A 13,891-nucleotide genomic window follows, 5' to 3' on the forward strand; every position below is an offset into this window, starting at 1 on the left:
GTTGGGTGCTCTTACTCACTGAGCCATCTCACCAGCCCCCGTGTCAGCTCTTTAATAGGAGCTACAAAGCATGGAATTCAGCCCCGGTCTCAGGGTTTGGTATCTTCTACTTAACATGTCACTTGATTTTTAGAGATAGCACTATGAGGTGATATTAGAACTGGTCCTTGCTGGTAGAGTTGAGTTTAATGTAAAGTTTTTGGCAGGCATCTGTACTATTAAGAAGCACCTGTGTTTGCCACAAAACAAGTTCCTTTTTCTTTCAGGGAGTGTCTAGGAGAAGTGCTCAGCCATGCACGTTGCTCAGTGAGTCCGGTAAACACAAGCTGGAAAGAACAAACTGGTTTACACAGCAAAACTTGAAAGTAGTTTTGTTTTGTTTTGTTTTTCCCCTCCTGTGTTTACAGATCAGCTGCAGGAAGGCTGTTCTCAGGAGTAAACAAAGGTTGCCAGTGCCAAACTATCAGATGATTCCTCTCTCCGAGCAGAGCATCATCTGTCTTTACCCAGGGAAGTGGCACGTGAACTCTTAAGACACACAGCTGTTTTTACAAACTTCATACATTTTCCCCCTTGAAGTTGTTCTGACTAGGAGTCATGCTAGCATTATAGGCACCTAATTCGTCACTAAGGAGGCAGGCGAAAATCCTTACCACAGATCCATCCTTTTGCAAATATCTAGTACCACACTGAAGGTCACAGTTTTGTTTTTTGTTTTTTCTTCTTTAAAACTAGCTTCTCATTTTCTGTCACAGCCTAGGTAGGCTTGTACTTCTCCTGGCTGAGCCGCTTTTACATGCTAGCATCACAGGTTCATGCTACTACATTTCATATGACTCTATTTTTGATATCATAACCAGAACACTTTCTTTTCTTTCTTTCTTTTTTTGTTTTTGTTTTTTTGAGACAGGGTTTCTCTGTATAGCCCTGGCTGTCCTGGAACTCACTCTGTAGACCAGGCTGGCCTCAAATTCAGAAATCTTCCTGCCTCTGCCTCCCGAGTACTGGGATTAAAGGCGTGCGCCACCACGCCTGGCACCAGAACACTTTAAACAGCAAATTTTATCCATTTTGTTTTTTCCTTCCTAAGACAAAACAAAACAAAAATTGGAAGAAAAGTATGGTCTAAACAGAGAGACAAAGCCTTTGAGACTTCTGAGCCACTGTTTCTCTACATCAGCTCGGACTTGGAAATATAACCCCATTACTCAGATGTTCTAGAGCTTCTGTGGACCTCTGTCTGCATTCATCTCACAGCTTCCCATGAACTGATGAGATGATGTGAGGACTGTTCCCAGCCATCGTCCCATTATATGAAATCCTTGTGTGCCTTGTGCTGAGTGCTACAGACATTTCCTCCAGGCACAAAAGAAAAACTGAGATGTATAGTATTTTCCATGCTTTACAAATAGGACTTTACAAATAGGACAAACAACAATAAATATTATCTACATATGTAGATGAACACCTATGTAGATAAATGTAGATAAAATAGTTATAATTTAGTGAGTGCTTAAATAAGTCAAGGACTTTACTAGTGGCTTTTGCAAGTATTACCTTTATCACCTCCATTATATAGACTGAAAACACACACACATAATCATTCACCTACACTCACACACCCAGACACACGTACTCACAAAACACACAGAATTACACAACACACACATTCACATATACATACACACACAGTTGGGGGAGGTTTAGAGAGCACATATGATAGAAACAGAACTTAAGCCAACTGTCCTATCAGTCTCCCATTTACTGTCATTTACTGTCAGGACACAGGAATTCTAATAGAAACTTAAGAGTTTTAACAGTGACTGTCTGATTGCAAAGATGGTGTCTTGATTGGGGTTAAGATAAGATGAAAGTCAAGTATCTTGAACAGGCACATGTAAGACATCCTCTGTCTAAAGATTCTCTCCCTACCAGTCTTTCTCTTAGCTCCTGAACATAAGGCAGATACTGAATCAGTTTGCCATTCAGATAAATGACACCATAAGACATGCTGTCAACTCCTCACCATTAGAAAAAGTTTAGGTTAAACACAATTGCTATATGAACCAAATGAGCTCAAGACAATCACACTACTATCCCACACTAACTACCATGGACTCTTGACTTCTGTTGGCATCAGAGATTCTTAGTTTACAACAGATAGCATTTTGAGATGAGCTCCTAATATTGTTCAATTGGCTTTATAAATTCTGTGTTTATAATGTTGAAATTACAGTGCTGAGCACAATGTGATTTCTTGTTCTGAAACGGTTCATAATAAAATCTTACTATTTGGGGTGTTAGCAATGTGGTGTGTTATAAAACTAAAGAGGAAGACCAGAAGATACTCCTGCGGTCTTTATATTCCCACCTCGTTACATAGCACTTACCATGTTTCCTGTCTTTATGATAGCAAAGTTAGTATCAATCGAGGGTAGCATGTGAACACCTAGCACAGGTGTAGAAGGCTGTCTGCTGGAATTGGTGATGAGGCAGAATACAAAACTTCTTGCTTTCAATAATTCCTTTGATTTCTCTTTCACAGAAAGGATATAAATCTTATGTGGGACCTACATGTACCCACATAAGATTTATTTTGTATTCCTCTGGGATTTGGTTGATGTTTTATTTTTTGTTTGTTTGCTTAGTTTTGTCTCCAAATGTAGGGAGTGGTATACCTTATACAAGTATTGAACCACTGAATTCTACCCCTCCTCTTCCATAAGATTTTATAGCTCTACTGTATAGGTCACTGACTGAGTTTTAGTGTTTTATTTTTGTCGGTTCTTTTCTCATTTACTAACATAGTGACTCAGATTTCCTGTTTCCTCATGGATTACCATGTGCTCCAAAGAGATGTACCACAGGATTCTGTACCCTAAACTATAGTTGTAGATGGACAGGTTAACCAGCCAGGGCACATTTTATATTAATTGCATCAATGCAACTGTATAATCAAAAGTGGGCCAACCATGTATTTCCTTTCAGAATGCCAAGAATCAAGCACTTCAAAGTGATGCGTACTGGAAACAACTACACCATCGAGCTGGAAAAACCTGTACGTAGCCATTGCTTTGTTGTTGATAGCCTTTCTCAGGTTGCCTTCCGAATCAACCTGTAGAGAATCCAGTAAAAAGTGCGAAATCAGAAGTTATCCCGAGGAGCAGACACAGAGATGCTAAAAAGGGAGATAAGCACCTGGAGGTAGATAAGCCTATCTCAGAGAGGAAGGGTGAGAAGAGACACCAAGAACAGGCAGCCAGACTGACTAGCTGATGGTTTGCTTCTAACAGCCGTTCTCCCTTTACTCTCTTGGCAAACAATTACTCATATAATCGTTTCAGGGAAAAAAAGTGTTTTTATTAAATACCTTCCTCTGCATCTCTGGGCACATCTTATAGCAAAATGGGACTGTGTGGTAGAATTCCTCCTGTTTTGCCTGTAAATCTTAGAAGACACTGATCCATACAGCTCACTTTAGATGAGAAGGCCTCCAGAACTTCTCAGATTCACATTTATGGATCCAGCTACATCTCAGCCCATCTTAAACTCAAGATCTCCTTGCCTCTGGAAGAAGCCAACCAGACCTAGCACCAGTTGATCTTTGAAAACAAAGTTTTAATAAAGGAGGCAGAGGATTCAATTGCTGAAGGAGCATCTATTAGACGAAATGGGCAGAGGCGGTTCCAGGAGGACCAGTGTGATTACTGCACCTTGTAAGTGTAGGACTGGACTCTTGTCGTTAGCCTCTAGGGTCCACAGAAGGATGGTTCTTTTACTTTTCCAATTCCTCCTAACCCTGCTTTCGTTTTTTTTTTTTTTTGTTTTTTTTTTGTTTTTTTTTCTAACCCTGCTTTCAACCAGCTTGCATTTTACTGAGTTATTTGACTTCAGATTATTTGGGATATTCAGGTCTAACCAGATTTCACTTGTACAAAAGTATTGATTTATGAGGTATTAAAATGCTTAAATTCTATTATCAACCTATAGAAGGTTCTTATTATAAATAGTTTTCAGGGTAGCAAATCTTATGGACTAGAAAATATTTGCTTATAGAGTTGTCAGGTGTTTTTGCTTTTTATTGTTTGTCTAAGTTCTAGTTTCAGGACGGGAGAATTTGGCCTACATTAAGTGATTTCTATGTTTTAACTGAGGGAAGGCATAGTACCTAAATATGTATTGTTCAAGAGACTATAGCAAATGCAAAGAGAACAACTCACCAGAGAATGGTCTCATAGTCCTTAAAAAAGGAGAAAACAGACATGGGTAAGAAAACTATAGTCATTCAGCAAGTCATTGAATTATGATGTGGTCCTGACCTGACTTTTGGGAGGTAGGGGAAAGGTAGCAAACCCCACTCCACTGCAGGGGAGTATCTCTTGTTTATCCTTACCCAAGCACTGAGTCATCTCTCACTTTCTTTTACACAGGTAACACTCCCAAACCTTTTCAGTGTCATTGAGTATTTTGTGAAGGAGACACGAGGGAACTTGAGACCATTTATACATTCAGCAGATGACAACTTTGGTATGTCCTGGACTTTATTATTATATCAAACAAAATAAAACAAAACAAAACCCCAAACATGCCAAAATAGAAACTAAATTTTAAAACTTTCAATCTCCCCATTTGACAATCATTTTGTCTGAGTCTGGGGGAAAGGCCTGTCTTTGCAGATGGTCTATAAGGCATGAATTGTGATGATTAACACCATTCCACCATTCTATTTGACATCATCAAACAAGTTCAGAAACAACAGGACACCAAAACAATATGGACTCACAAAAAGCAAAGAGGAAGTGTAAAGGGATGGACCTACAACAGCATCAAATGCTTGAGACTGGGTAGAATGCACTAGGATAAGCAAAGGCTGTGGGGATTGGCCACTTGGTAGCAATGACCTCAATCCTAGTGCTATTCTGCTACAAAGGGGTAAAGAAGTCAGATGATAAGGCCAGAGGGATTGAGTGATGAAGAGCTACTGAAAAAGATTGATGTTGGGTCAGCTTCAGAACCGGTGAGCTCCCTTTTCATAAATTATGAATGTTACCTAGACAATGGTCCACCAAACTTATCAACAAGACCTGTGTCATTAGTGCAGTTCAAACATTCGTTAAATGGGCTCCTTTCACATTCTAGTTTTTGGCATAGCAAAGCAGACTAGACATGATCATTTGCCCTGTTCTATCAACAGTCTACATGTGGCTCCTAGGCAAGCTCTAAGCAAGAGAGGTGAACTGTCTCTACCTAGTTTGGGTTTCATTCCTCAAAACAGTTTCTTTTCCTACACATGATGAAGGAAAACAGCTTTGTCTACCTGCACTAGGAACGTATCTGCAATGGCTCACTAAAGCAGCAGCAGGTTAAAAAGTGTAAGTTCTTAAAATATCACTGTTAATCTCTGGATGTTAAATAACAATATGAAAAAATCCCAGAGAATCAAATAATACTATTAAAAATGGGGTACAGAGCTAAACAAAGAATTCTCAACTGAGGAATACCGAATGGCTGAGAAGCACCTAAAGAAATGTTCAATATCCTTAGTCATCAGGGAAATGTAAATCAAAACAACCCTGAGATTCCACCTCACACCAGTCAGAATGGCTAAGATCAAGAACTGAGAAAAAAAAAAATCCTTTAATCCTAAATCCTAGCACTTGGGAGGCAGAGGAAGGCAGATTTCTGAGCTCAAGAGGTTAGCAGAGCGAGTTCCAGGACAGTCAGGGCTACATAGAGAAACCCTGTCTTGAAAAACCAAAAACCAAACCAAACCAAAACAAAAACAAAAAACAAAAAGCCAAAACAAAACAAAACAAAACAAAAAAAACCCCTCAGGTGACAGCAGGTCCTGGAGAGGATGTGGAGAAAGGAATACTCCTTCATTGCTGGTGGGATTGCAAGTTGGTACAACCACTCTGGAAATCAGTTTGGCGGTTCCTCAAAAAATTGGACATAGTACTACCTGAGGACCCAGCTATACTACTCCTGTGCATATACCCAGAAAATGCTCCACCATGTAATAAGGACACATGCTCTACTATGTTCATAGCAGCCTTACTTAAAATAGCCAGAAGCTGGAAAATACCCAGATGTCCTTCAACAGAGGAATGGATACAGAAAATGTGGTACATTTATACAATGGAGTACTACTTGGCTATTAAAAATGATGAGTTCTTAGGCAATGGATGAAACTACAAAATATCATCCTGAGTGAGGTAACCAAATCACAAAAGAACGCACATGGTATGCACTCACTGATAAGTAGATATTAACCCAAAAGCTCAGAATACCCAAGATACAATTTGCAAAACACATGAAACTCAAGAAGAAGGAAGACCAAAGTGTGGATACTTCGATCTTTCTTGGAAGGGGGAACAAAATACCATGGGAGGAGATACAGAAACAAAGTTTGGAGCAGAAACTGAAGGAAAGGTCATCCAGTGACTGCCCCACCTGGGGATCCATCCCATATGCAGTTACCAAACCCAGACACTATTGTGGATGCCAGCAAGTGCTTACTGACAGAAGCCTGATATAGCTGTCTCCTGAGAGGCTTTGCCAGAGCCTGACAAATGCAGAAGCAGAGGCTCAGAGCCATCCATTGGACTGAGCACAGGGTCCACAATAAAGGAGTTAGAGAAAGGACCCAATAAGCTGAAGGGGTTTGCAGCCCCATAAAAGGAACAACAATATGAACCAACCAATACCTCCAGAGCTCCCAGGGACTAAACCACTAACCAAAGGGTACACATGGAAGGACCCATGGCTCCAGCCGCATACGTAGCAGAAGATGGCCTTGTGGGACACCAATGAGAGGTCTTTGGCCTTGTGAAGGTTCAATGCTCCAGTGTAGGGGAATGCTAGGACAGGGAAGTGGGAGTGGGTGGGTCAGTGAGCAGGGGAGGGGGGTAAGAGGGATTTCAGAGGAGAAATGAGGAAAGAGGATAAAATTTGAAATGTAAATAAATAAAATATCTAATAATAAAACAATACAAAAAACATACAAGAGCTCAGTCTGAAGGAGATTAGGAAAGGGACCAAGTGTGATCTTAGTCTGTGTAGGGTCCTCCTCTGTACATTTAGCAGAGAAAGTGTCTCTAAGTTGTGGTCACACAGTGTGCTTGGCAATCTCTATTATGGCCAGCAGTTTACTGGGGTTTTGTTCTAAAAAAGAATTCTCCCTCCAGTCTAAAACATTCCTTCATCTTCGGCCATATGAATCTAGTTTTAGGCTTGGAGATACCATTAAAATAACCATAGTACTTCCTCTTAGTGTTTCTATCTGCTTTTTGAGTTGCTGGTTCCCAGAGTCCACTTTCCTCTCATCTCTAACCTTCTCTGCAGGCTGTCTAGCCTCTGAAAACCTCTCATAGCCTATGATTCCCAAGCACGAACACATAACTACACATGTCAACATAATGGGCTGCCTAATGTGGATGCAGGAAAACACACCTACTAGAGCTCTATGAAAGAATGAGTCCTTAAAATAACATTTCCCCAGTCCTAAGGGGACAATAAAAGTAGGGTGTGTAGAAAATTCAATGTAACTTGCCTCCCCTCTGAACACTAATTTATTTGTTAGCTATTCAACCTTGTAAAATAAACTACCTCCATGGTGGTTAAATCAACTATCATTTATTGTTCTACTGGTCAGAAAATTGGATTGGATTCAGTTGTTCTCATCTCCCTTTGTCACTCGCATGGGCTCCAGCTTGAGAGGAGGTTGAGGTTGACCTTCTTCCACCACCTGAGTGCTTACATTACAGGCACATACCACCACACCTGGCTTGAGAGATTTTTCTGTAGGATTCATGGTGTGATAGACATCTTTAGCTTTAAAAAGCTTTAGCTTCCCTAGTGTGCATATACTCTTTTTTTTCCCTTACCACACTGGGTGGAGTGGTCCAAACCTCAGCTTTATGGGAAAAAACATCCATCTTCTATTACTGTGTGTAATATTGTGTTGTTTTTGTTTTGTTTTGTTTTAATTCAGAATGAAAGAAGTTCCCTTTACAATTACTTTTTTTTTTTTTTGGAATGGCATTTTACTCAAATATCATGGATGCTGGGTTTTGTGAATTGTTTTTTTGCATATTTTGTATATGATCATAGTTTTTCCTTAGTTGTTTAATATGGTGTTTTTACTGTTTATATATACACATTGTTTCTACTGTTGATCAATTCATACAGTGAACCCACTTGGTAATAGCGTATTAAGTGTTGGATTTGCCTAATATGCAAAAATGTGCTTGCTTATGAGAAATAGTGTGTTTTTACTAAGTGAATTTACTTCTCATATTTTACCTTCCAGGTTTCAGTATGCTTTTGATTCCGTCTTAGACTCTGGAGCTTTAGCCTTGGGTTAGAGAGCATAGGTCAGACAAAGATCCTCTAAGTATTTATTCTCTAAGTACTCTCCCCTCAAGTTAAAAACAAACATAGCTGTTCTAAAGTCCATATGATAATTCCAACATTTGGTTGTTTTCCTATTGACCTGTGGTTTTCTCAGGAGAACCAGAGGATTGGTCACATTTTTCTAGCTTTTTGTGAATCAAAATGTTTTCCTTTTTTTTTTTTTTTTAAATCAAATTCTGGGTTTCAGTTTGGGCCTTTTTAGTATTATTGCAATGAATCTTTACATCCTTCTAAAGCCTCTGCAGCACTTCCTTGTTTTAAGCAGACATGATTGCTGCTAGGGTGAAGCAGTTGTCTCAACTGCTGTGGGAAGAAGCTCTGAGGCAGCTTCCTTTGTCTTGCTGCTTTGAGTTTGTACACCTCAAGATGTTGTCCTACGTGTTGGGCAATGGTCCATACCACAGCTTAGTTCTCAGAGCCTTCAATGCAACTAATTGTTAGAAGTCGTTCATCAGCTAAAGGACATTTAGTTTGCTTTTGTTTCCTAGCCATTGTGACTAGGAAAGCAATGACATGGCTGAGCAAGTATCTTTGGAAAGGATAGCTGAGTCAGTCATATGGTAGATTTAGTTTAGCTTTTTGAGTAATCTCTAATGATTTCTAGAGTGGCTGAAACAGTTTGCAATCTCTTCAATAGTGAATGAAGAATCCCTTTTCCCTACAATCTCCCCAGCAATTACTCAGCTGTTGATCTTAGCTTTTGATTGCTAGCTTTGTGATTGTTGATCTTAGTTTTGATTTGCATTTCTCTAAGGATATTCATCACGTTTTGAGGTAAAACTTAGCCATTTTTTTTTTTTTTGAGAATTTTCTGTTCACATCCATAGCCCATTTTTCAATTAGGTCATTTGTTTTCTTGGCTTTTAAAAAACATTCCTTATATATTCTGTATTTTAACACCCTATCTGATGGTATCTAGCTGGTAAAGATTCTCTCCCACTCTGGGCTTCCTCTTCACAACTGCTTCTTTTGCCATACAAACTTTTTAGTTTTATGAAGTTCCATTTGTCAATTGTTGGCCTTATTTCTGTAGTGAATGGAATTACTATTCAGAAAGTTCTTTCTTACACCTGTATCTTGTAAGGCTCTGTGTATATTTCCTTCTAGCAGTCTCAGTATTTGGGGGTTTTACATAGAAATCTTTGCCCTATATGAGTAGATTTTTGTTCAGGGTGATAGATGTCATCTGTGTCACAATTGGTTCAACATTAGTTGGCTCTTTTTCCCAGTTCTTTAGGACTTCTCTGTCCTGAGGACCACTGTTCCTGGTCATCTACATAAAACAAGGGGTTTGTGTTGTCATGCAGTCTGGTGAGCTAGGCACTGTGTCTCCTCAAACAAAGAAAAAATATGCAAAATCAATTCCAATTCTTTTCTTAGTTCTCTAAGCTCATTATCTTGATTTCAGAAAGGTTTCTTTGGAGTGTTAGGACCAGGAGTGAAGAAAACCGACAATAGAAGAAACCAAAACCAAACCAAACAAACTGAAAATAGCTTGCTGACTTAAACTGTAAAAACAGACAACCAGATTATTAATGCTATATGACTGAATTGGTTTGGTTTGCATTGTGATCATGAGAATATTACTCAAACCCCTTGCATCTGATTCCTTTTTTATTACTGTTATTCATAGGGCTAGCAGGTCAATTACAGCAGCCTGGGGAGCCTTTTCAGATCAGAAAAGCTTCTGGAGATTAATGTTCAAAAGCAGGAAGAGGCTGGGCAGTGGTGGCACACACCTTTGATCCCAGCACTTGGGAGGCAGAGGCAGGTGGATTTCTGAGTTCGAGGCCAACCTGGTCTACAGAGTGAGTTCCAGGACAGCCAGACTACTCTGAGAAACTCTGTCTCTAGGGAAAACCAAAAACAAACAAACAAACAAAACAAAAGCAGAAAGAAAAATAGGACTTCCTGAGAAAAGCCATTCTTTACCCCCTACCCTTCAACCCACCTTCACTCCCAACCCTTAAATGCTTCATTTTTTCCTTTTATTGGATATTTTATTCACATTTCAAATGTTATCTTATCCCCTTTCTAGGTCTCCCCTCCAGAAACTCCCTATCCCATCGCTCCTCCCCTTGCCTCTATAAGGGGGCTCCACCACCCACCTACCCACTCCCACCTTCCAGCCCTGGCATTCCCCTACAATGGAGCATCAAAGCCCCATAGGCCCAAGGGCCTTCCACTGATGACCAACAAGGCCATCCTCTGCCACATATGGGGCTGGAGCCCTGGGTCCCTCCATGTGTACTTCTTGGTTGGTGGTTTAGTCCCTGGGAGCTCTGGAGTGTCTGGTTGGTTGATAATATTTTTCTTCCTATGGGGTTTCAAACCCCTTCAGATCATTCAGTCCTTTATCTAACTCCTCCATTGGGGACCCCATGCTTAGTCCAATGGTTGGCTGTGATCATCCACATCTGTATTTATCAAGCTCTGGCAGAGCCTCTCAGAAGACAACCATATCAGGCTTCTATCAGTAAGCACTTCTTGACATCCACAATAGTGTCTGCGTTTGTGACTGTATATGGGATGGATCTCTAGGTGGGGCAGTTTCTGGATGGCCTTTCCTTCAGTCTCTGCTCCACACTGTCTCCATATTTCCTCCCATAAGTATTTTGTTCTCCTTCTAAGAAGGACCAAAGCACCCACACTTTGGTCTTCCTTCTTGAGCTTCATGTGGTCTGTGAATTGTATCTTAGGAATTCCAAGTTTTTGGACAAATATCCACTTATCAGTGAGTTCATACCCGTGTGTTCTTTGGGTTATCTCGCTCAGGATATTTGCTAATTCTATCCATTTGCCTGCAAATTTCATGAGGTCATTGTTTTTAATAGCTGAGTAGTATTCCATTGTGTAAATGTACCACATTTTCTGTATCCATTCCTCTGTTGAGGGATATTTGGGTTGTTTTCAGCTTCAGGCTATTATGAATATGGCTGCTATGAAAATAGTGGAACATGTATCCTTATTACATGTTGGAGCATCTTCTGGATATATGCCCAGGAGTGGTATAGCTGGGTCCTCAAGTAGTACTATGTCCAATTTTCTGAGGAACCGCCAGACTGATTTCTAGAGTGGTTTAAATACTTCGTTTTGAGAAAACTTTGTGGAATCTGGTGATTGTTTCTGGGACACAGACTTATTTGTTGAGACAGTGGAAATGCTAGACCACTTAGTTTAATTTGCCTTGAGCTGAAAATTGAAGTTGTACAGTACTTTATCAGGGATCTGGAGATGTGGAATGGGTCAATAATGTGTTATACAGAGTACCAATAACAAGAAACTGGGATTTTCTTTGACCTTTGCTAACCTGTGTTAGTGTCCAGCTTCCTCTCTGACATCAGAAGGCAACAGAAATAGAAGAGTGAAGAAATACCATCTGAATTTATTTTCCCCAAAGTCAGAAATTACCACCGTGAACGTCATTTCAAAATATAGAATGGAAGGCATATAGAACATTAAGCTAAAGCATAAGGAAATTCATATTTTAGGTACAGGATACAAAGATATTAAAGAAAGCTGAATAATCCTCATCTAATTATATAATACCAACATAGTGCCAGTGTTTGGGAACAAGAAAACCAACTCCTATTGAAGTAGCAAAAAATTTGATCCTGTAGTATCGCTTCATTAATTAATCAAGACTTTCTATTCATATTTTCTAGGTCAAGATCCCAACATAGAAGACAGGAGTGAGAAGTTTAAGAAAAATCCATACAATGCATGAAATAACATGATACCTGTCTTCATGTATCTTGATATTTATTATTTTCAAAAGGAAGAGTTTCACTTTTAAAGAAAACAATCTATTTCCCTGACCAAGCTTGGGCACAAGAATAAAATGATGTAGCATATAATTTGATTATCAGCAGGAAAATAACTTACCACCAGCTCTCTGTAGAGTAGCTTGATACATGCATGTCTTTGCACTAAATAGAAAAAAAAAATTACTTTCCAAAGCAAGGTTTTTGTTCCCTCTTGGTTTCAATTTCACATACACAATTTGCATTGCAGATTATCTAGTTCCCCTAAATCTTACCAATCTCTTAAACCCTAACTAGGTTCTTAGTGTGTTCTGATAGGGCTAATTAATCAAATAAGTTCTTTAAATTATCTAGGTTGGAGGTCACAGACATGAAACGAACTAGAAAATGCCCCTCTGATGTAAATGCTATATGCCACGTATTATGCTCATGGAACCAAATTCAATTATTTTAGGTTCTGTTTTTGATGCTATCTTTTTACTAGTTCAAAACTAACCCATATATAAAGGACAGTAAAACACATACCACTGTTTCAAATTTAATACTATCCATGCTAACTATGGTGATTCATTTCTTTAAACACATGCAACCTCCATCCAGACTAGGTCTCTGGAATCACAATGTAAGTCATACTAGTTTTCTCTTTGAAAACAAATTCCTAAGTTGATTTCAGTGGTCACACAGTTAAAGAATTATGGAATTAAGAACAAAATGAGGGGCAGGAGATGGCTCAGCAGTTAAGAGCACTAAGAGTTCTTCCAGAGGTCCTGAGTTCAATTCCCAGCCACCACATGGTGGCTCACAACCATCAATAATGGGATCTGATGCTCTCTTCTGGTGTGTCTGGAGAGCAACAGTGTATTCACATACATCAAATAAATAAATCTTAAAAAAAAAAAAACAATATGATATGGTATATATTCTACTCTTGGTTCTAATTACTTGGGTACTCAGCTTGTTTTTCTCACCTAAAAAACACAAACAAAACAAATAGGCTAGAATGGATTAAGATTCTCTTAACTTAAACATCTTAAAATGCTAATAAGAGATTAGGACTTCAGAAGAAAGGCTATAGGTGAGGAAGGGAGAAGATGGCTGCTTATGTGACAATAAAAATACACATTCTCAGTTTTGAAGCTGGAAATCTGGTTGTCCTGTTTTTTCCTTTAAGCCCTATATTTGTATGGAGCTCCAGTCAACTAATTAGTGAGCTAGTTTTTTTCTTCAATTTTTTATTATTTTCTTCATTTACATTTCAAATGCTATCCCCTATACCCCTCCTCCGCCCTGCTCCCCTACCCACCCACTCCCACTTCTTGACCCTGGCTTTCCCCTGTACTGGGACATATAGTTTGCAGGTCTAAGGGGCCTCTCTTCCCAATGATGGCTGACTGGGCCATCTTCTGCTACATATGCAGCTAGAGACACAAGAACTGGGGGTACTGGTTAGTTCATATTGTTGTTCCACCTATAGGGTTGCAGACCCCTTCAACTCCTTGGGTACTTTCTCTAGCTCCTCCATTGGGCGCCCTGTGTTCCATCCAATAGATGACTATGAGCATCCAGTTCTGTATTTGCCAGATACTGGCATAGCCTTATAAGAGACAGCTGTATCAGGGTCCTTTCAGCAAAATCTTGCTGGCATATGCAATAGTGTCTGCATTTGGTGGCTATTTATGGGATGGATCCCCAGGTGGGGCAGTCTCTGGATG

The 13,891-nt window shown here is 39.6% G+C and overlaps 1 protein-coding gene across 2 annotated transcripts in view; it reads left to right on the forward strand.

The window, feature by feature from the left end:
* The window catches only part of Stap1 (signal transducing adaptor family member 1), a 34,878-nt gene extending 22,256 nt beyond the window's left edge, over window positions 1-12,622 (forward strand). Inside the window, exons 6-8 of one of the 2 annotated variants that reach the window (XM_021211088.2) lie at window positions 2,989-3,058; window positions 4,431-4,527; window positions 12,081-12,622. In XM_021211088.2, coding sequence (XP_021066747.1) covers window positions 2,989-3,058; window positions 4,431-4,527; window positions 12,081-12,142 — 229 coding nt within the window. In that variant the 3' untranslated portion in view covers window positions 12,143-12,622. The remainder of the gene's footprint in view (window positions 1-2,988; window positions 3,059-4,430; window positions 4,528-12,080) is intronic. The other variant, XM_021211087.1, reaches the window with a different exon arrangement.
* Window positions 12,623-13,891: the final 1,269 nt, after the last annotated feature.

The sequence above is a fragment of the Mus pahari genome, chromosome 13, assembly GCF_900095145.1.
Source record: "Mus pahari chromosome 13, PAHARI_EIJ_v1.1, whole genome shotgun sequence".
NCBI classification, from domain to species: domain Eukaryota; kingdom Metazoa; phylum Chordata; class Mammalia; order Rodentia; family Muridae; genus Mus; species Mus pahari.